General features: G+C 31.8%; 3 protein-coding genes across 3 annotated transcripts; all 3 read left to right on the plus strand.

Moving 5' to 3' along the window:
* Nucleotides 1-3,520: 3,520 nt before the first annotated feature.
* On the plus strand, nt 3,521-5,049 carry LOC107937711 (transcription factor MYBS3). Its single transcript, XM_016870666.2, has 3 exons — nt 3,521-4,211; nt 4,334-4,530; nt 4,635-5,049. Exons 1-3 carry the CDS (start codon nt 3,896-3,898, stop codon nt 4,887-4,889), a joined length of 768 nt encoding a protein of 255 aa, XP_016726155.2. The 5' UTR covers nt 3,521-3,895; the 3' UTR covers nt 4,890-5,049.
* Nucleotides 5,050-16,744: 11,695 nt separating this feature from the next.
* Nucleotides 16,745-18,454, plus strand: LOC107937708 (tetraspanin-2). Its single transcript, XM_016870663.2, has 2 exons — nt 16,745-17,388; nt 18,079-18,454. Exons 1-2 carry the CDS (start codon nt 16,891-16,893, stop codon nt 18,388-18,390), a joined length of 810 nt encoding a protein of 269 aa, XP_016726152.1. The 5' UTR covers nt 16,745-16,890; the 3' UTR covers nt 18,391-18,454.
* A 2,086-nt stretch (nt 18,455-20,540) lies between these two features.
* LOC107937702 (cytidine deaminase 1) lies at nt 20,541-21,886 on the plus strand. The gene has a single exon (XM_016870655.2). It carries the CDS (start codon nt 20,827-20,829, stop codon nt 21,757-21,759), a length of 933 nt encoding a protein of 310 aa, XP_016726144.2. The 5' UTR covers nt 20,541-20,826; the 3' UTR covers nt 21,760-21,886.
* The last annotated feature ends 221 nt before the right edge of the window (nt 21,887-22,107 follow it).

Genomic DNA, 22,107 nt, shown 5'->3' on the forward strand with positions numbered 1-22,107 from the left:
GCGCCATGGCTGTGTTAAAATGACAGTTTCGTCCACGGGCAGGCAGCACGGGCGTGTTCCATGGCCGTGTTGATAAGTCAGTGTTGCCCACGGTTGAAGAGCATAAGTCCACACAGCCCACCTACACGGGTGTGTGTCCCTTTATGTTAAGAAAAAATTTTCTGAGGAGCCTAAGGTTAATCAAACGTGCCCGTATTTGTCCCGTATTGTCTTCCGATATGTTATAGGTCTCGAAGGCCTATACAAGGGACGAGATGTTCATGATTGAAAGGTTTTAAATTCAAATGAAATTTTGTGACCCGAGTTAGTATACTGAAAGTGTAAAGTTTCGGTAATACCTTGAGCCCTGTCCCGATGTTGAATACGGGTTAAGGGTGTTATAGTTTCCGTGCACAGGTTAGGTACAAACATAACTAACGTCTCAGCATTCAAGCCAACTTCTGAACTCAAATACTTGGTGAAGCTTCTTAACCTAAAGAATGGCATGTACCTAGGTTGTTTTGATGTTATTTTATGTATAAAAGATATTAGTAAAGAATGTTGATAGTTGGCTCATAATGTAAAGTGTATGATATAATATAATTCATTTTGATCTAATTTCAATGGTTCTTATAAATAAAATACATATAATAGATTGTTGTACTAGTGGTTTTAGTGTGTATTAGATATGTTTAATCATGTTTTGGACTGGTTGAAAGATTGTATTTTAAATTGCTTACTAATCAAGGTGTGTGGGGTTGGTACATTTGAACTAAGGTTCATTTTGAGTCCACAAGGCATGTCACAAGGGCGTGTGATCAGACCGTGTGAGACACACGGCTTGGACACGGGCATGTTGATAGACCGTGTGTCCCCTGCATCCTTAAATGTGAAGTCAGGATAGTACACAAGCAAAAGGCACGATCGTGTGTCTTGGTCGTGTGAAGGACACGGGTTTCAAGGATAGTAGTGTGTCAGAATCATGTAAAAATGGCTTAAAAATGGTGAAAAATTAGTTTACCACACGGCCTAGCCACATGGGCGTGTGCCCAGGCCGTGTGCCCCTTTGTTGCTTAAGAAGTTGTAAGTCAGAACTGCCCACGGGCTGGCCACACAGCCATGGGAGCCACACGGGCTGGCCACAAGGGCGTGTGCCCCTAACTTCAAGAAAGTTTTTTCAAAGTTTTCCAAAGTTACCGGTTTAGTTCCAAATCACTTCTAAAGCATGTAATGGGCCCCGTAAGCCTATATTAGGGACTTTATGGTGAAATTTCAAAAGTTTTGATTTGGAATGCAAATTTATGACTCGATTTTGTATAAATGCTAGTGTATGAGTCCGGTAATACCTCGTAACCCTATTCTGGCGATGGATACGTGTTAGGGGTGTTACATATAAGGTTTTGAGAAATGGGTTAAACAACATCAAATGTTGTCTCTTTCACCTTTCTTCTTCTTCTTCTTTGCTTCTTTGTTGTCTTCTTCTTCTTCTTTTTCTCAGATATACCACCCAAATGGAGATGCAAATTAATATTCTATGGGGATTGCAAATAAGTAAAAACCGACATGAAAAATGGGGGAGAAAGTGAAAATTTTCACATTGAATAATGCATACATATTTGCCAAAAGGTAAATGAAAGCTTCTATTTGTAAATGAAAGCTTCTATTTTCGCTCTCTCTCTCTATTTCTCTCCATTTCATCTAAATATTGAATAGGTACATATGTTTGCCCCACTTCAAATTGGGAATTGGGTATTTTTCATTGTTTTTGTTGGATGTGCAACTCATACTCTTTCTCCCCCCATAATTTCCCTTGTGTCTCATAGTTGAACTGGATAATTTTTAATCATAAGAAATTCTATTTTCATTTTTGGTCAATCTCTTGAGTTACCCATAATTGCAATATTTCTGTTGTTTTCTGAGCTTTTTTTTTCATGTTATTCTTGTCGAACATGGTAAAGTATAGGAGAAAGCTTGATGCTCTCTTGTTCTAGACAGTGAACTATTGAAATGAGAGTTTAGCTCTATCTGATTTTACCATGTCAATTCCCCTTTCTTCATATCCCACACCTCCAACACTATACACTCTTTCTATTTGTATCATTTTTTTCTCTCTCTCTCTTTCACCATTTTGGTGCCTTCTATTCACCTAATCAAAGAAAACAGGTCGGACAGCAGTCGTTGTTGGTAGGAGAGCTCATTGGAGGAGATCGGACAGTGGCCAACTGTGTAGAAGCAAGGAGCTATAGTAGGAACAAGAAAAAGAAGAAAATAAAAAAGGGGAAATGAGAAAGAAAATAAAAAGAAAAAGAGGGCCAAAGAGGACACAACACGTAGCGACGCACAAGTGACCAGCATTGCCACGTCAGCAAAAAAGTAACGCGTTAGACTCGGGTACCAATATAGTGGACAAAAAAAAAGTTTGAGTATCAATTTGAGACAAAAAAAAACTATAAATACTAATATGGGAGAAATGGACAAATTCAAATAACAAATTTATATTTAACCCTTATATTTATTTAATTTATAAATATAAAAATCCTTTTTATTTTCTTTCTTCTTTATTTTATAACAAATGTCAAATATTGTTTCACAATTCTAATATTTCATTATAATGAAATAAATGAAAAATGTTTGATAATAAAAAAATAGTCGAATTGACATTCACATTTTTTTATTTTTAGAATTAATTCACAATAACATTAAGCATATAAATTATTTATTTTTTATGCGAAAGAAACAAATACCACATATATTTATTAATTCATTTAATTATCAATTTATGGGGGTTCAAAGTTTGAAACACCTGATTTTATAAGATACTTCTTATCCCTTTCTTTCTCAAGTCCACGCCTCCAAACTATTGGAGGATCTTCGTCTTCCCCTTTCTTTCTCTCGTATTTCTTTTCATTATTATTTTAATTTTCTTCTATGTCTTCATGTTTTGTTAGTTTATAGGAATGATTTGTTGGAGTCAGCAATTAGAGGGAAATTATATGTATATGTATGTGTATCAATGTATATAAATTATTTAATTTGACATTGTTGAAAGGATTTTACTTAAATATTACTCTCAACTCAAATAAGATTAGATTTAGATCATAAAATGAAAGAAAATACCTGTGGTCGAGAAGGAGGAGGCAAGGGTAAGGCATGACCCCCTTAAAATGAAGAATTATAGTTTTAGACCTCAAAATACATAAAATCTTAAATTAATATATAATAAAATTATAATTCTCACATGTTAAAATCTTAATTTAATTCTTTTGAAAGCCATAAAGATACAAGTCAATACAATAAGAAAATTACAAGTTAACTCTTGTAGCAATGTATAATTTGATCTCGTATTAAATTTTATTATTTTTTATTTAATCCTATCTATGTTTATAAAAAATTGTATATAAAATATTATTAAGCTAAGCCGGAAGTTCAATTTTGATTTATTTATTTTGTTATCTTGAATGCGAATCTCAACATATTCTGATTTAATTTTCAAAAACATATACCGCATATATGTATATATCATGCTTGCTACATTATCCATGGATGAAAAATAAAAAGGAAAAGAAAAGATGCGGAGCATGAGATAATATAAAAAAAAAAAAAAGAAATCTATTAAGAGAAGTGTGGTATTGTATTTTTCATTTGTTTGGAACCCCAAGTAGGAAAAAAAATATCCAATAATAAACTATGTCCATCCAATCACCTTCTCTAGGTATGCCTCCATTTTCATAAACCCACACCTACTCCATCATCATATATACCTCCCAACATATCTCTTATTTAATTCTTCTTCTTCTTCTCTCTCTCTCTCTCTCTTTCTATTTTTCCTTTTTTTTTCCTGTCTCTGATCTCTGTGTCTGTTTGAGGTTGTTATTTTTGGGTGTGCTTGGTTTGTTTGAGCTTTGTCTGGACAGAAATGGGCAGGAAATGCTCACATTGTGGAAACATAGGCCACAATTCAAGGACCTGCACCACTTTTAGAGGGTCTAGTGTTGTGGGAGGACTTAGGCTTTTCGGTGCTCACCTTGGCATCTCTTCATCATCATCAGACAGTATGAAGAAGAGTATTAGCATGGATTGCTTATCGTCCTCAGCCTCTCCTTCATCTCCCTCTCCTTCATCTTCTTTGTCTTCTCCTAGAATCTCCATGGATGAACTTTCTGATAAAACTACTTCCAATATTGGTTATCTATCTGATGGTCTCATGGCCCCATCTCATGAAAGAAAGAAAGGTTTGTTTCTTTTTATCAAACAAACTCATTAAAATAGAACCATACTATTCATATCAGGTTGTGTTTGGTAAGATTTTTTGTCCCTAGAAAAATAAATAACCAGAATTGTTTGGATTGGTTAGGAGTTCCATGGACAGAGGAGGAACATCGAGTGTTTTTAATAGGGTTGGAGAAGCTAGGGAAAGGAGACTGGAGAGGCATCTCTAAAAACTTCGTTACTACAAGAACTCCAACCCAAGTTGCAAGCCATGCTCAAAAGTATTTTCTTCGACAGTCAACTCTCAACAAAAAGAAGCGCCGTTCCAGCTTGTTTGACATGGTATATACTATATATAATTATATAATTATCATATCCCTAGTTATGGTCCTTCAGTTTACATCCTAATTAAAAATCTAACCAGAGACATCCTATGAACATGACAGGTTAGAAGCAGTAGCATGGTTGCACCTTATGTTAATACCTCTAACTCCCAGCATCATCATCATCTCATGTTCGATAAGTTGCAGTACGGATGCATTGATTCTCAGACAAAAACATCAAATGCAACAGCAGAATCCATGTCTTCAAATCTGGTGCCCGATTTGGAACTCAAACTTGCCGCCCCAAGACCGGGTTTAGAAGAAAACAATAAGTCATCCCCGACAACCCTCCTTATCAGATCTATTAGCGTTACTTGACAACTTCTGCTAAGAACAAAACTGAAATGAATAACCATGTAGTTCATGTTTAGACTGATTAAAATGAAGCCACCTAATACTAGTGATTAGTAGCATTATTTATGGACATTTTCCAGATTAGTAAATATTTTCTCAAAATGATCAATAATTATTCCTTTAATATTATCCTATTTAGACAACCAGTTTTGTGGACGATACATTATGGTTTTTTTTTTCTTCTTTTGGATAATCAAGGTATTCTCAGACTTTTGTCTAGAGATGATGTTATAACAGGGCGGCAATATTATTATTAGTAGAAGCTCGGCTTAATTCATTAATTTGTCGATTATTGCTGGCGATTATATATAATCAGTTATTCCTATGGGCCTAAGCCTAATTTCCCGACGGTTTTTAGTATGGGAAATAGCATCATATTGATATATAGAAATTAAATTAAGTCATCATCTTCATCAGTTCCTCATCGAAAAAACCCAGAATTTCCTCCTCCTTTTTTTTTCTTTTTTCTTTCTCAATGCATGTTAAATTGGCCAAATCAAACTACCTTTATGTTCAATCTATGATTTGCAATGGTGACAACTTTATCGCTTCATTTTTTGGTGCTAGCTGTGTAAACATCGACAGTTGTGGAAAAGAACCAAACTGATTGATCATCATTGAAGATAAATAATCTCTCTTTTTTGACAATTAATGGAATCCCAGCATGTGAGATTTTATCAAAATTGACCAAATTAAAACGAGGAAAACCCATGTTATTAAACTTTTAATTGAAAAATCTACATTTAATACCAGGCCTCTGCTTTGACAGGAAACATTTGTAACTTGTGTGTTTTTTTTTCTAAACAGCTGATCCAGATCCTTCTTCTGTTCTTTTATAGGCTGCACTTTTTCCAGAAAGGTGTATTTGTGGCACATAACATAACTGACATTGGTGGATAAATACATAAGAAAAGACAACGTATATCTTGTCCCAGCAGGTAATCTGGGACCATTTGCTATATTGGCTTCATCATAGATTGAAATTTCACCTATAAAGAAAAAAACATTAATCTGGAATTTCCAATAATTAATAAAAGATAGACCCAAAGAAACCCAACTTACAAATTGGGAAAGGAAAATGAAATTTTGACTGCTGACTTTTTCTTTTTTGAAAGTCATAATTTTAATCTTTTGAAAGTTCAATGAATATATTTACCTTTTTACAGTGTTTTTCTTAATTCAACCTACCAAGTATTTTTTTTTTTAAATATCTTGGAATTTTATATTCATGTACATTGAATTGGTGGTGGTACATACATGCATGCATTATCATCACTTGAAATGACTCTAACAAAATCGGTACAATGTTTATACATATATATACAAAGAAAGAGATTGTGTGACTAGGAAATTGGCACACCTTCGATTCAAGGCAATTTTTGGACTCCACCCTTTTTTATGAAGATAAGGAAATGAAGCTTGTCCACCACATGCCTCCAATGATCTACAATAACAGTACCGGCATTGAATTTTGTTACCAAAATCTTTTATTTTGTATTAAAATATTAGTGAATTTCAAATTGGGTATCGAATATATAACTGTACGTGACATTCAATTTCAGTTGGAATAATATAATGATTAGTATTACAGTGGAAGGGGACGTATCAAAACTGTCTGCGCTATATTCGGTTTGTAAAATTATGGTTAATAATAAATGTCATGTTATTGTTAAAATAGGAATAATATAATTCCAAATCACTGTTATTGTTCAAATATTTTATTACTAAAATGTGGTGTTGTAATTAGTAAATTAGTTATTTTCCACGCACCCTCACTTAAGTTGATAGTTCAAACTTAGCTGTTGTTTCATAAATTAAAATATTATATATTAAATTTAAGCTATATAATTTGTTTAGTATGTTTTTTAAAATTAAGTAGAAAATATAATTATATTGTTTGATAAAATGTAATTTTTAATATTTTTAAAATTAAAATATTTTAAGATAATGTTAAAAAAAATTGAAAAAATTTCACAACCTATTTATCATTTTTCACACTTTTTTTATTGAAAAATTTTTTTATTATTATTTTTCATTATGAATTATCTAATATGCTTTAAAAAATCAAATCATCGAAATATTAATTTTCAGTTTATTTAATATTTTAAATGGATCATTAATCAAATCTTAGATAAATCCTAAATTTTGTAAATTTAATAAAAATATTGTAAATTTGGAGGATTAATTTAAATTTAAATTATAATTTAAGGATATCTTATGAATTAACCCTAAAAGAAGGGAGTAAGATCCACTCAAAACACTAGTGTCTTGTGTCTGTATGAATAAGATGGATTGGTTTGTCCAAAATTGAAAAATTCATATGAAATTCATTTTTCGTAATTATTATATAAATTTTTAAGACAGTGACCTTTCAACAAACAGACATGTTTTTATTTACTATCTGTAACATCAATGAGGTGTTAAGTTCTGTTCTCTGAAAAGTGGAAACCTATTATTAATGGTATTAATAATTATAAATAAAATTGGAAGAAGAAAACATAATTAATTGTAATTAAAGGATTAAATTATAATCACTAGTTATCCATGCAGTTGAATGCAGCAATCCCATTCCTTACATCTATAATTTATAATTATTAGTAAAAAGTAAATAAATAAACACACGGTAAATGTTGGGGTTTGAGGTTTTACCAAGTGGTTTTGTTTTTATTTTACCTGAGAGTGAAAGGAGAGAGCTGATAAAAGAAGAAAAATAGGGAGAATGTAAAGGAAAAGAAAAAAAATGATAAAAATTAGTTTTGTGTTATTCTTTAAGTTAATAATTGAGATCATTTATATTTTAAATATTGATGGTTTTATGTGGTGTTTATTTTTTTTTCATGTTACTTTCTAAATTTTTTATCCATTCAATTTAATTATTTAAAAATATTTAAATAATTATTTGTTTTTATTTTTAAAGTGCATTAAAAATTAAAAATTAAATTATTGTGATTTCAAATTTAAATTAAATGATTTGTTTAAAGAGGTGTATATATCCCCTATTTAGAATCTGTACTCTGTAGCCAATATGCATAGAATTTCTTTTTATCACTCTTAAGTCAGATTTTTTTTTAACTCTAATATATCTAAAATAATAGATCCATGGATTAACTCACAAGTCAGGCATCCAATTTTAAACCATTATTTTAAGTTTAACTTTTATAATTAACAAAATATCATAGATATCTTTTTTTATAGAAAAAATATCATAGATATTAATAAAATTTTTTCTATTAATTAATTATTTAAAGAAAAGAAGGTAAAAACCTAATCTCGGATGACGGGGCAAAAAAAGTAAATGAAAAATGATAGATGTACAAAGAAGAGGTCTTTATATAGGCTAATTAAGTATATCTAAATAAAATTATTAAAGTATACTAAATTTAATAACAAGTAGTTTTAAATTAAATTTTTTTATTCATATAAAACTCTTAACTAACTTAAAAGTTATCCAAAATTCAGAATAAATAAATGATAAAATAATAAAACTTAATAAATACAATATTGAGCTCGTATATAATAAAAATTAACCATGAAACTCGAACTCAATATGATTTAAACTTGAATAAAAAACCCGAAACTCATAATTTTCGTAATAATCCTGTATAGAAATTCTTCTCACACAGTCTTCACTAAAACGCTTATAATTTGGGCTTCCGAACTCAAAATTGAGTGATTTAGAGTGCACTTCGAAGCTAAAAGATAATTCTTCAAACTCTGTGCAGACATCTAAGCCAATAAATGTCTGGATGCCGTCAAAAAATTCATGACAGGTTGACTAATTTTTTTAGCTTGAAAACTAACAACTTGGTTGAATTGATTTTAATAAATTCCACCTATTTTGTGAATGTATCATTTTCCCATTCCGTGAAAAGATTCATTTTCACTTATTGTCTTTGATCGAATATTGATTTGATTTGTTCAACCTTTGATCTTGTTATTGAGCCTTGAAATAGCATAAGCCCATCACATCTATGGGTTTGAAATTAGGCCTTGATACTCAGAGTATCAACATCATGTATATAGCCTCTTACGTGAGAATTTAAGGTAGAATGTTAGTGACGGGAGGAACGTTTGGCTTTGGGATGATGCATGGGATGGTAATCTTGGGCCGTTTCGAAACTTAGCCTTGAGGTTAAATGATCGTTTGGAGAATGCAAGGGTGCGTGATATGTCGATATGCATGGTGACCGTGGATCTGAGGGAAGTTTGGTCGACTGTTAGATTTAGAGACTTTGTTCCGGATAGGGTCAATACCAACACAGAGTGCATTAGCAGGGCCTGATACATGTTGGAATGACAACTCTCTAGGTCTTTTCACAATTCGAGGGGCATATAGCAGGTTTTTAGGTACTTTAGCTAGTGCTGGGAGTTGGCAGTGGAAAATGGTCTGGAAAAGTGCCTTACTTCCGAGAGTACGGTTTTTCTTATGGTTGGTATTGCGGGAGAGGATCTTGTGCAAAACTGAACTATTTCAAATAGGGCTCTGCGACAATAGCGGCTGTGCTGTGTGTGGTGCGCAGCTTGAAAGGGATATGGGAGTGATTATTTCTAGCAACGAAACAACGTGCTATCGGACTCGTTATTGTCTAACGTACGGGTAGGACAGGATCATATGCTTGAAAGGGTTGAGTGGAACGTGCTGTTTGGAGTGGTTGCTGGCAGATATGGAAGAATAAGAACTTGTTATTCTTGCGATGTCCTTGTTATGCAGATTTGGGGGATTTACATTGGCCTGGACCTGGCCTGAAATAAAGGGCATAGAAAAGTGCTGTTGGAGAGTGACTGTTTACTGGCCGTCCAGGTGGTGAACAACAGGAGTTCTCAGAGTCTGTTCTGTTGTAGTAGTTAGGAATGTTTGGAGGCTGCTGGAGCGAGATTGGCAAATACAAGTGTTGCATGTTGCAGATTCATTGGCGAAAATGGGCATGGGAGATGACGTGACCACCCGTTTCTTTGATATCCTAGTTGAGTGCACTCGACATCGGCTTCAACTAGATAAGTAAATATTGTGGGACTACAGAGCCAACAAAATGGCTCTTGCACTGTATTGCCAATACAATAGGTTTAACTAATCCCTTTCACCTACAGGTAACAGGCAACCCTCAACGCAACCTCAATACCTAGCATAAGAGTCATCTCCACCATTATTACCGCACTTCTTTTGGAATATTCTCTTACTTTTTCCATCACATCATATTGAAGGGCATTCCAATAACTCAGTTTTGTTTTTTATAAAACCCGACGATACTGCCATTATTTTTCTTATGGGAATGAAATAGTCCCGTTGTTAGAGGGTTGTGAAAAGCAATTTAAAAAGGGGATTGCACTACTAAAGTGATTTTATTGGGAATATATATTAGATTATGCTACATTTCACTATGTGAGAAATATTTTTAATAGTTTCTGTTCAATTAATTTAATAAAAAAAATTAGTATTGTGTAGATTACAGTGTGCTGTAATAGTTAAGAGAAGCCCGCCGTTAGTCCAAGTCCAATTATTCATCTAAATTTCAAGTTTGGGCTAAACATGGGTTTCTATTAAAGCCCGAAATTGGTTTTATCCTGTCCTAAGATTAATACATATGGGTCTTTGCATATTTTACATAAAGTTAATAGTGGTGATGGAGTTAGAAAATTCTTTTCAGAAGCTAAAATTAAATTTTATATTTTTATAATAGTAAAATATAATTTTATTATTTTAATATTTTATATTTTTATAATTTTTAAAAGATTAAATTAAAATTTTATTATTTTCAAAAATAAAATATAATTTTATCGTTACTAATTTAAAATTTTATAAATTATAAAAAAACCTAAATTAAAAATCCGCCATTTTAAGGGGCATGGCCCCTGAGTCTCTTAGTGACTCTACCCGTTCTTTTTGAATTTAATGCAATGAAAATGTATGAATTTATATAGGATCAACTAATCATATTAATACGTCTTATTAACCATTGTTGAATAATTTTTAAATTATTAAAATAAATATTTTGTTTTATCAACTAACACCTTAAGATTTCGGATAAAAGAAAAAACAAATTTTTTTTATATTAAGAACAACAATTTACTTGGAAAAGTACTAACAACTTTTCATTTTTTTTCTTCAAGTTATTTTCTTTAGTGACGGTTTTAATCTCCAAGCTGGTTACTACCCGCCTTTTTTTTCCTCCACCAACTCTTCATTTCTTTTCTTCTCCTTATTCACTCAACGTGTCTTCTATTTTTTCAATTTGCAAATCTATTTTATTCATAAATTTTTATGGACAAATGATGGTGTCTATCAATATCATTGTTAAAACTCCACCAGCCACTAACAGTTTCTTTTGAAAAGTGGGTGACTCTTTATATCGGCTTCTAAATCTATTTTTATTTTTGAGAGTTTTTCAGAATAATAAATGATTTCACGAGTCAATTTAGACTCTGTTATTTGTTTGTCACTGTTTAATAAATCTCTACTTTTAGAAGTTTTTGTTTACACTTCTAGCATGGTTTTTACTCTTACTTGTAATGACCCAAATTTTACGGTTATCGGAAAAGTAAATTTTCGGGTCTCCGTTTCTGAAAAAATAGATTTGTAAATATTTATTAAAAATATTTACGAAGACAATTGAGTGGTTAATTAGAGTTTAATTAAGTGAATTAGCTTAAATTAAGGATAATTGGATAAAATGATTAAATTGAATGAAGTGTGAAAGTTTAATTACAGAATAAAGAAAATTGAAAGGGCTAAATAAGTAAATAAGCCAAGAAGAGTGCCAAGTGTATGGCAAAAATAAATAAAAGTAAGACAAATGTGTGGTAATGATTGGGTACAAGTGTATTAATAAAAATACATACACTTGTAATGCTTGTATTTTAGTATTAATAGATATTTATTATTTATAAAAGGTATTTATTAATTAAATAATTATATTATAAGATTTTTATGTGAAAAATAAATAAAAAGTCGACAAATGTATGGTGCATATGGTGACATGTGTAATACTAATGTACATACAATTGTAAAATACATGTATATTTACTTATTATATAAGTATATTATTAAATTATATATTAGTATTAAGTAAAATATATTTATATAATGAATAGATTAAAGACAAATATAATAATATATGTGTATGCAAATGTAAAATAGATATTGGATATTAAATAGATATTTTATTATAGCTATTATTAAGTTATTATAATATATATATATAAAAAAAGTAAAGGAATAAAAAGAAAAAGAATAGAAAAAGAAAGAAAGGATGAAACGAATGAAACGAAACAGAGAGCAGGGGAAAGAAAGAAGGAAGGGAAAAAAGAAAGAAGGAAAAAGGGAAAATTAGATTTCAAGGCTTGAAAGTTAATTAGGTAAGTTAATTTAGCCATTTTTACTTAATTTTGATGTTTTGGAAGTTTTGGGACAAGGTTTTGATGAAATTAAGTGAATATTTTGAAAGTTATTAGATTTCTAAATATTGTTTATGTTGAATAAAAAGTTGAATTAGGGGTTAGATTGATAGGAATTCAAGTTAGAAATGAAATGAGGATTGAATTGTAAAGTAATTCATAAGTTTTATGTTGTAGGGACTAAATTGATGAAATTTCAAAATGGAAAATATGTTGGAAATTTAATAGTTAAGTATGAGTTTGGTTAAAAATTGAGTAGAAATAAAGTATGAATTAAAATAGAAAAGTAAGTGAATTTAGTTAGGATTAAATTGAAATTAAAAGTAGAAAATCAACATTTTGCACTAAGACTATTTTGGACAGCAGTAGTAGTCTAAGTTTGAAAAATCACCAAAAATTATAAAAACTGAATTAGAGGATGAATAAAAGATCGAATTAAAGTTTATTGAGTCTAGTTTCTTATAGAAGAAACAGTGTAAGCAATTTTGTAAATTATGAGATATAATGAATTTTGTGAGACAATGTCAGAATGAATTTGGGTTCCCTTGTTCTGACTTTGGAAAATCACCAAAAATTGGATAAAAATAATTAGAGGCTTAAAGTTATATGTTTAGAATCTCTAATGAGTCTATTTTCAGGAGAAATCAACGGGAATATTATCCGAGTTCTGTACTGTGAGATAATTAATTTTTAGTGAAGAAGGGTCGAAACTGTCAGACAGCAGAATAGGGGTGAATTTAAAGAATAAACTGTACTTAATGGCTAAACCAAAAATTCTGAAAATTTTATGGTAAGAAGATTTGTGAGTCTAGTTTCAGGAAAAATTAGCGAATCTTAATTTAGAATTCTGTAACTCAAGATATAAATTAGTAATGTATTAAAGATTATGAATTGTATTAATTCCGTAGTCAATGTGGTACTAGAAATCTCGGGTAAGAAAGGACAAGACAAAGTCAACGGGAGTTAGCTCGAAAACTACGGTTTGTATTTCTATAATCCGAACTTAATATTTAATTATTGAATTTATTATGTATGGTAGGTGCATTGATTAGATTATTTGAAATAAAATGAATACTGATTGAAATTGAAGGGTGAATTTAATTAATAATTGTTGTATTTTAATTGAATGTTATGGTAAATAATTAAAGTATGAATTATTGGTATTGTGTTTTTATTGAAATGATTTGATTTGAAAATGTGGTGAAATAATTATGAACATGTGCTTACTGTGGAATTTAATTATATGAAAATGAAAAGTGAATTGAATTGTATTAAATTATAAATTAATGTGAATAATTTAGATATATATATTGAATTGAATGAAAATGTATTAGATTGTGAAAATGTGTGAATATATGTAATTATTGGAATGGTATATTAAGGAAAGAATTATTGAATTGAGAAAGTGAATTATAATTGATACTGAACTAAGATAGAAATTATACTGAAAAGTGAATTAAATACCCTATTAACTAGTCGGGCTAGTCGGATATAGTTGGCATGCCATAGGATATGGAAGAGTACGGGTTTTGTTGGCTTACTGATCAGGCACTTATGTGTCGGCTACTGTTACTGTTACTGTTACCGATTCGGCACTTTGTGTGTCGAATACTGTTACTGTTACCGTTATCGATTCAGCACTTTGTGTGTTGAATACTGTTACTGTTACTGTTCTGAATTTGTTCTGATGAGGTACTCTGTGTAGCGTATTGCTACTGTTACTGTTACTGTTTCGGCTTCGGCCGATGAGGCACTATGTGTCGTACTGGTGTGTTGGTTGGATCTGTGTATCCGTCTGAGTCCAAGTCATGTTAATAGGGATAAATAAAAGTATAAAATAACTGATTATTACTGAATAATTGACTGTTACCGAATATACTAGATAACCGATCAATTGATCGATACTGAATAACTGGTTATTATTGAATAATTGATTGTTACCGAATAAGTGGCTGTTACTGAATAAATAATTGTTCTGATTGTTAATGAACATTACTGATTGATTAATTGCTATTGAAATTAATAAATGATTTGAAATTTAAAGTAGACCAAAACAATGGTTGGAAAGTGAATGTTAGAATACTCATTGAGTTTGAATAGTTCAATATATATAAATTAGTAAGTTTTATAATTGTTTAAGTGTTCGGATTATAGAAATACCACTGAGTGTATACTCAGCGTACGGTTTGTTTCCGTGCGCAGGTTAAGTTAAGGCTAGACTGTTGAATCAGCATCCCAGGCCGATCCTGAATTCAATGAGGTAAAGTATGTTGAGTATTGATAATGACATGTACCTAGGATATTTAATGAGAGTCATTTAGGTTGTAAAAGTATTGATGAAATAAGTAAATTATGGTTGGCAACGGTATATAGTATGAATTTTGAAATTTATTAAAAATTTGTAGTGATTCTAAATTAGTTCCAAATTGAATTTACTATTCATATTGGATCGCGAGGGCCCATTAATGGGACGACATCTTAAAACTAGGATGAGTGTGAATATTTATTTTAATTAATGACCGGAATTGGACTGTACTGACTGGTAATGTCTCGTAACCCTGACGGTATAGGGTTAGGGGACGTTACATTACTTATACATGTAATCTTGCTTTTTGCAAGTGATTTTAGGATGATTTTGTCATTCTCCTTTCTAATTTGGTGGATATTCGATTTTTTTGCCAATTTTTACTCGTCACTTTGGACCATTCGAAGTTGATTTTCTTATTATATTAAGTGCTTGCAATCACTTTAAATATGTCATGTTTGTATTGATGAATATTATCTTTTACCACTTATAAGTTATAACGATCGAGTGTTTTCTTTTTCTCTAAATTGTAAGATATTGTGAGATGAGTCTCTAAAAAAAATATCTTTTAATTTCGCTAACCCTTATATGAAAATATAAAAATTGAACTAATAACGTCATATTTTCAAAAATAAAAAATGCAATATTTTAATTCTCTATGCGAATATCGGTGATAGTAACGCAATAAATTTGATTAAATAAGTTTTCTTTGGAAAGTGATTAAATAATAATTTATATGCGAAATTTTATTCATTTATTGTCAATAATGTTCTGAAATACTCGAAATTATCAAATGCACTTATGGATGAAATAATTGCAAGATTCAACTTTGTTTAACAACCCAAGTTTAAGTAATATGTAGGATAACTTCTAATCTTAGCCTGAATTTGGATAGACGATGCATTTAGTTTATTTTTTACCTTATGTTACAGTATCGTTATAATATTTAATTTAATCGTCACCATTATTTTTACACTAACTGCATGTAAACGTACCACCCATCTTTATTTTAATCTATACATTCTATAGTGAATGTTTGATCTTCAAAACCCCTACCATTTTCATGAATATTGAATACAATCATCTCTGCCTCACCTAGCACTATCTTATTTTAATTTAAACATAATTAAAAAAAAGAGTCAAACACAAAATATTTTACCCTTTCAATAGTTATATGCATTTTTATAATTTTACCCTTGTGATCTTAAAAACTACTATCAACTCCATGAATATTAGAAATATCCATTTTTGCATGCTTTAGCCAGCCTGTTCCCTTGTCTTAATTTAAATATAAAATATTTTTATTTTTTAATAGTTATATATGATGCATTTTTATAATTTACCTTCTAATAATTATATATGTGTAAGTGTAAAATGGTAATTTCATATAGTGGGACAGGATAACCGTTCTACGCCCATACTTCAAAAGAAAAAAAAATTCATCCTGCCTCACCTCACCTTATCTTATCCCACCCAACATCCACTTTTCAAAAAGAAAAAAACTCAATCTATCAAGTAAGGATTAATTCGAAATAAATTGGATCATTCGAGTTTTGTTATGCCTCACCTCACCTTATCTTATCTCACCCAACATCCACTTTTCAAAAAGAAAAAAACTCAATCTATCAAGTAAGGATTAATTCGAAATAAATTGGATCATTCGAGTTTTGTTATTCCTATTTTCAGTTAATGTGCTTTCTGCACGTTTTAAATTTAATCACCCTATTTTAATTATAGGAACTTGATCTCTCCCTTTTTTTTGACATAATAATTAAAAAATTTAATTGATAATACCATAAAAAAATTTCAAAATAAAAGAAAATTACTTATATGGCTAATATTACACGCATAAAAAGCTAAATAAGCAAATAGAATTATTGAATTTGGAGTTGTATGATTTTCAACTCTCAATATGAGCTTGATTTTAGAGAAGCAAATTAAAATTTGAAATATATATATTGTTTACATGAATTTTGGTCAAACAAGTAAATATCTTTTTATATAAAAATACTAATAATTTAATTTAACAAAATTCCTTTGGTAATTAAAAAGATTGAGAAAAAAATTGGAGTGTGGGAGTAGAACTGGGAGTGAGAGCAGACCTTGCTACTTTTTAGTAAGTAATATTGACTAAACCAGTGAACCGATAAAAAAAAAAAAAGGTCCAAAACAGCCCAAAAAACCCAATCTTCTAAGATTCAGGCTTATTCAGATATTCTGCTCTCCTTTCTCCAAACTCCTATTCGTTGCTCTCATCCTTAAACAATTATGGGATTAGCTAATTACATAACAGCGATTCTCAATTTCGCAGCCTTCCTTTGCTCCATCCCTATCATTGCAGCCGGCATCTGGTTCGCCCAAAAGCCTGACAACGTTTGCATCCACCTTTTTCGATGGCCTGTCATTGTCCTTGGCTTCCTCATCCTCCTTGTCTCCCTTGCTGGTTTTGTCGGCGCCTGCTTCTACAAGAAGACTCTCTTGGCCTTCTATCTTTGCTGTATGGCCATTCTCATTGCTCTCCTCCTCATCTTGTTGGTATTTGCTTTCGTAGTTACTAGGCCTGATGGCAGCTACGATGTGCCTGGAAAGGGTTACAAGGAGTATAGGGTTGATGGCTACTCCAGCTGGCTTAGAAACCGCATAGTTGACTCCAAGAGCTGGTATAAGATCAGGGCTTGTCTAGCTGACACCGATGTTTGTCCCAAGTTAAATCAACAATACATCACCGTTGATCAATTCTTTGCCGCTCATCTCTCTCCTCTTCAGGCAAGTCCACTTTCTGCTTCTTCTTCTTTTCTTTTTTTGATCTTTTTCTTTCAATTGTGGGTTATGCCCATATTTATCTCAATTATCGTGATCTTTTTATGGAAATATAAGTACCCTTCTAGAGAATTAATACGAGGACTCTTGTTTTCCAGACAACCAAACTGGTCTTTAGATCTTCATTCCCTCACCGTAAGAACATAGGATAAGTATCCCATAAATATGTCCACTTTTAACTGTTGATTGAACAGTTTCCAAACAATGAACACTGAACTCTGTAATTAAACTTAGAATCAAAGTTATGCCCACAAGATTATCTATACACATGTTTTGCTATCTTCATCATAGATCAATTCATAGCTTGTGATAATGCTTTCTTTTTTCTGAACTGTGGGAGCAGCTGGGGAAAACAAATTGTTAGATGAAAAAGTTTTCATTTATTGGGTCGGAGAAGGTAGTGTCAATGGAGTAATAAGTGCCTAACAGACGAATTATTAATATGAAATCATGGGATTTTGACGCTATTAAAAGTTCACCTTTTTTTAAATAAAAAAAATGTAATATCTTTGTCTCTAGAATCTGTATGAAATTTATAGTAGCTAGTTTTGGCAATATATGGATACACACTGACTGATCATGTTTGCGATCCAGTGTATATTTATTTTCTGATTAGTTTAAAGTTCTGTTTGGCAGTCAGGATGTTGTAAGCCTCCTACAGCCTGTGGCTACAATTTTGTGAACCCAACCGTGTGGACGAACCCGACGAACCCAACTGGGGACCCTGACTGCTATCTGTGGAGCAATGACCAGACCCAACTCTGCTATAACTGCAAATCGTGCAGAGCTGGTCTGTTGGGGAACTTGAGGAGTGAATGGAGGAAAGTGAACATAATTCTCATGGTGGCAGTGGTGGTACTGATATGCGTCTATGTAATTGCCTGCAGTGCTTTGAAGAATGCTCAAACGGAGGACCTTTTCCGTCGCTACAAACAGGGCTGGATTTAATGAATCTTTCAAAACCCTCCCACTTTGTAATTTTTCCATTGCAAGTTGCTTGCTTTTACTTTCATCTTTTTTGTTCAATGCATCTGTTAGTCAATAATGTCTTGTATATATTCCAATTCTCATGGGTTTTTTTTTTAAAAAAAATCTAGAAAATGTAAATAAAGGGATGTTATATGAAAAGTGTCGTAGAGCTCATTATATTAAAAGTTAAAATACATTTTGTTCTCTTTAGTCAAAAAATGAGAAAAGTAGTCACCATACATTAAATTAAAGAGAAAATTTACTTAGTCTATTAAAATTCATTTATTTGTAATGTTAAAAACTAACGTGGCTGATAAAATAATCAGATAATAATATATGACGTACTACGTGTACCTTATGTTAATGTATAAGAATAAATTTTTAATAGTTGAAATAGATAAAAATTTTAACAGATATCAATTTGTAATCTAATTCCTAATACATAAGGTTTCACAATTATTTTACTAATTTTATACTTTTGCTTTCCTTCCAAAAATTGCAAAAAAATATATATTAAAAATTTAGCAACTCATTGATTTGAGGAACTTTCTCATAATCTTCAGCCTGAGTAAACAATACATAGGATCTAGCGTCTAGGACAGCCTGGAGATAGGACTCATATTATTTGTTTCTTGTAAAAGCTAAAAAGCTCAAATTAGGGTGTATTTTAAAATGGATGATATGTCCGTATGAAGGCACATGGGTTCAAATCAATACAGCATAAAGGCTACTCTCACATTTACAGCCTTTGAGGCTTGTTGACGATAGGAATATTCCGGTTGTATCAGATGACATATTTACATACAGAACCAACACAGAGGATTAGGAATATGATTCTATTCTGCAAAATGAAAAATGCTTCAAGGTGAAGTTGAATAACCTGTTATATAGATTCAAATCCACCAGCATAATGGAAAATATGACCCCAGCAACTGCGGTTTCTCTTTTACCAAATAATAAGAACTAACATAAAAAAAAAAACAAAAAAACCAAGGCATGGGTTTGATTGACTGAATTTCTTGCTTTCACTCAAACAAATAATTTTGTGTCTGACAAATATATATATATATATATATATATACTTTCCCTTCCTTCTTTTTGGTTTATTGACTTTTTCCATAGTTTAGCTTTATAAAATTATAACCAACAGAGATTTGTTCCTTCCTCGACCCTTCCGCAAGTGCTAATAAAACATGGGACGTTAGCATTTTGCACATGTACAATATGATCAACAACATTACTAGTAACTTCAATTGATTAGTGTGTTCTAAGGTAGGTAAAAGTTACTTGGTGAGAATTATTTGTTAAATATTTTTGACGTTGCTAAACAGTGAAATGGTAGGTATATTGTAATATACTTCGAAAAACTACGAAAGGACACCATCAAAAACTAGAACTAAAATCAAATACCTTGTGTTGGATTTTTAATGCCTTTTGGTGACTAATTGACAAATATAAGAATTTTCAATATAATAACAAACCCAAGTTGTTTTGTTTGATTCTTGCTTTGGGTTTTTCTACTACAAAACATAACGTTGATAAATAATTGAATTAGTTTTAAACTAAAAGAGGGATCCAAGTGATAAATAAATATTGACTGTGCACGTCACTCTCACAACTAATATTATAGATTAATTATACCAACCGGAACTATATCGCTTAATATATGACCTAACACAATTGCTTCAATTTTCATTAGTCAAATGCTTTTCGTAAAATAGCCAATTGCAAGGATTTATTTTTATATTAATCCAAAACATTTATTTTTTTTTAATATTAGTTAGGTAAATGATATATTTATAAGAGAAAAAAATAATTTTATTAATAAGATTAAACAAGTCATTTAATTAAAAAAATATTACTATATAATTTTTTAATCAAAACTAGTATACTCATAAGAATGGAATATATTTCATAATTAAAAGTTTATTTTTTAAAAAAGTACCAATAACGAAAGAGTTAATTACTACTGTTAACGATGAATACTTTAATTATGAAAAAAAAATTACTTATATTTTCTATTATTATTTTTAAAAAATATTGCTCAAGCATACTTGTGGTTTTTCATACAGGCACGATAAGGCTAAAGTTAAAAAAAATGTAACAAAACACATGCAAACAAAATAAGCAACATTAGAAGGAGTAGTGCAATTTATTTATTTTTCTAATAATGAATGGGGTTAACTTTTGAAGGAGTTATAGTAATAATTTTTTTTAAAAGTACTGTAGTAAACAATTAATTACTGTTTTCATGACAACCAGAAGCCAATTCAACTATAAATAACCTCCACTCACAGCTTCCCTTCCCTCCCCTTCTTCCTCATTTTAACGACCTCTCATCGTTCTCATCCATAAATCACCCAAACCGGTCCGCCCTCTCTGTAAACGGGTTAACCCGTTAACGTTTCTCTCAAAATGGATCGACCCAGATTCGTGATCGAGTCTGCCGAAGCTGAACAAATGGCCAAACAATCGGGCCAAACCGTGCTCCAACTCCTCCCGTCGTTGGTCAAATCCGCCCAGACCTTGGCTCGCCCGCCAATCTCGAACTACCACGTCGGAGCAGTCGGAATGGGACCGTCTGGTCGGATCTTTTTCGGGGTCAACCTTGAATTCCCGGGTCTTCCCCTCAACCAGTCCGTCCACGCCGAGCAATTCCTCATCACCAACCTTTCCCTCAATGCGGAACCACGTCTTAGTTACCTGGCTGTTTCCGCCGCCCCTTGCGGCCATTGCCGCCAATTCCTCCAAGAGCTCCGTGGCGCCTCCGATGTCAAGATCCTCATAACTTCGTCCGAAGACGAAAAAGAAAACAAAATAAACAATAATTGTAATGATAAAGACCAAGAATTTACTCCGTTGTCCCATTTCTTACCTCATAGGTTCGGCCCAGACGATTTGCTAGAAAAAGACGTTCCTCTTCTCCTCGAGCCTCATCGAAACGGCTTGTCCTTTTGCAACGATTTGTGCAACGGCAAAATCAACGGTGTCGATGATTTAAAACATGCGGCTCTTGATGCGGCCAATATGTCACACGCGCCTTACAGCGGCTGTCCATCTGGGATGGCGTTGCTGGATGTTGAAGGCAATATATACAAAGGGTCTTACATGGAATCGGCAGCTTATAATCCGAGTTTGCCACCGGCTCAGGCGGCGCTCGTCGCTTACGTGGCTGGCGGTGGCGGAGGCGGGTACGAGAGGATTGTTGGGGCGGTTCTTGTGGAGAAAGCGGATGCTGTTATTAAACAAGAACATACTTCAAGGCTGCTTTTGCAGTGCATTTCGCCAAAGTGTGAGTTTCAAAGTGTTCCATTGTACAAAAACTTGTTAAAAGATTTCAGTTCTTAATAATATAAGCTATATCTAAGCATGATATGGATTATTGACGAAGAAGAAACGGAATCGGTTTAGGAAACCAAGTCCAACCATGAAAACGGAATCAGCCATTTAATAAAAAGTTTTAATCTTTTGTGAAGATGCATTGTAATATCTGCTGCAACTTTAAATTATTGTCTCTGTTTTATCTTTTGTCGTGTTCATGGATTTGGATGAGATGCTTGAGCTTTTAATAAATGAAAAACGAAAATGAGAGGCAGCTAAGCTGATATGATTGATGATCCTTTTAAAAGTTCAAGGATGGGGCAAAGATTCCTCTGTTCTTTTGGAGTGGACTTGATATCATTGTATGGAAAGTGG

The sequence above is a fragment of the Gossypium hirsutum genome, chromosome A05, assembly GCF_007990345.1.
Source record: "Gossypium hirsutum isolate 1008001.06 chromosome A05, Gossypium_hirsutum_v2.1, whole genome shotgun sequence".
In the NCBI taxonomy this organism is placed as follows: domain Eukaryota; kingdom Viridiplantae; phylum Streptophyta; class Magnoliopsida; order Malvales; family Malvaceae; genus Gossypium; species Gossypium hirsutum.

Excerpts from the sequence above, each read along its gene's own strand:
- LOC107937708 (XM_016870663.2), top strand. The coding sequence starts at position 16,891 with ATGGGATTAGCTAATTACATAACAGCGATTCTCAATTTCGCAGCCTTC. Across the intron at positions 17,389-18,078 it reads CTCATCTCTCTCCTCTTCAG|TCAGGATGTTGTAAGCCTCC; the intron begins GCAAGTCCACTT and ends TCTGTTTGGCAG.
- LOC107937702 (XM_016870655.2), top strand. The coding sequence starts at position 20,827 with ATGGATCGACCCAGATTCGTGATCGAGTCTGCCGAAGCTGAACAAATG.
- LOC107937711 (XM_016870666.2), top strand. The coding sequence starts at position 3,896 with ATGGGCAGGAAATGCTCACATTGTGGAAACATAGGCCACAATTCAAGG. Across the intron at positions 4,212-4,333 it reads ATCTCATGAAAGAAAGAAAG|GAGTTCCATGGACAGAGGAG; the intron begins GTTTGTTTCTTT and ends TGGATTGGTTAG. Across the intron at positions 4,531-4,634 it reads GTTCCAGCTTGTTTGACATG|GTTAGAAGCAGTAGCATGGT; the intron begins GTATATACTATA and ends TGAACATGACAG.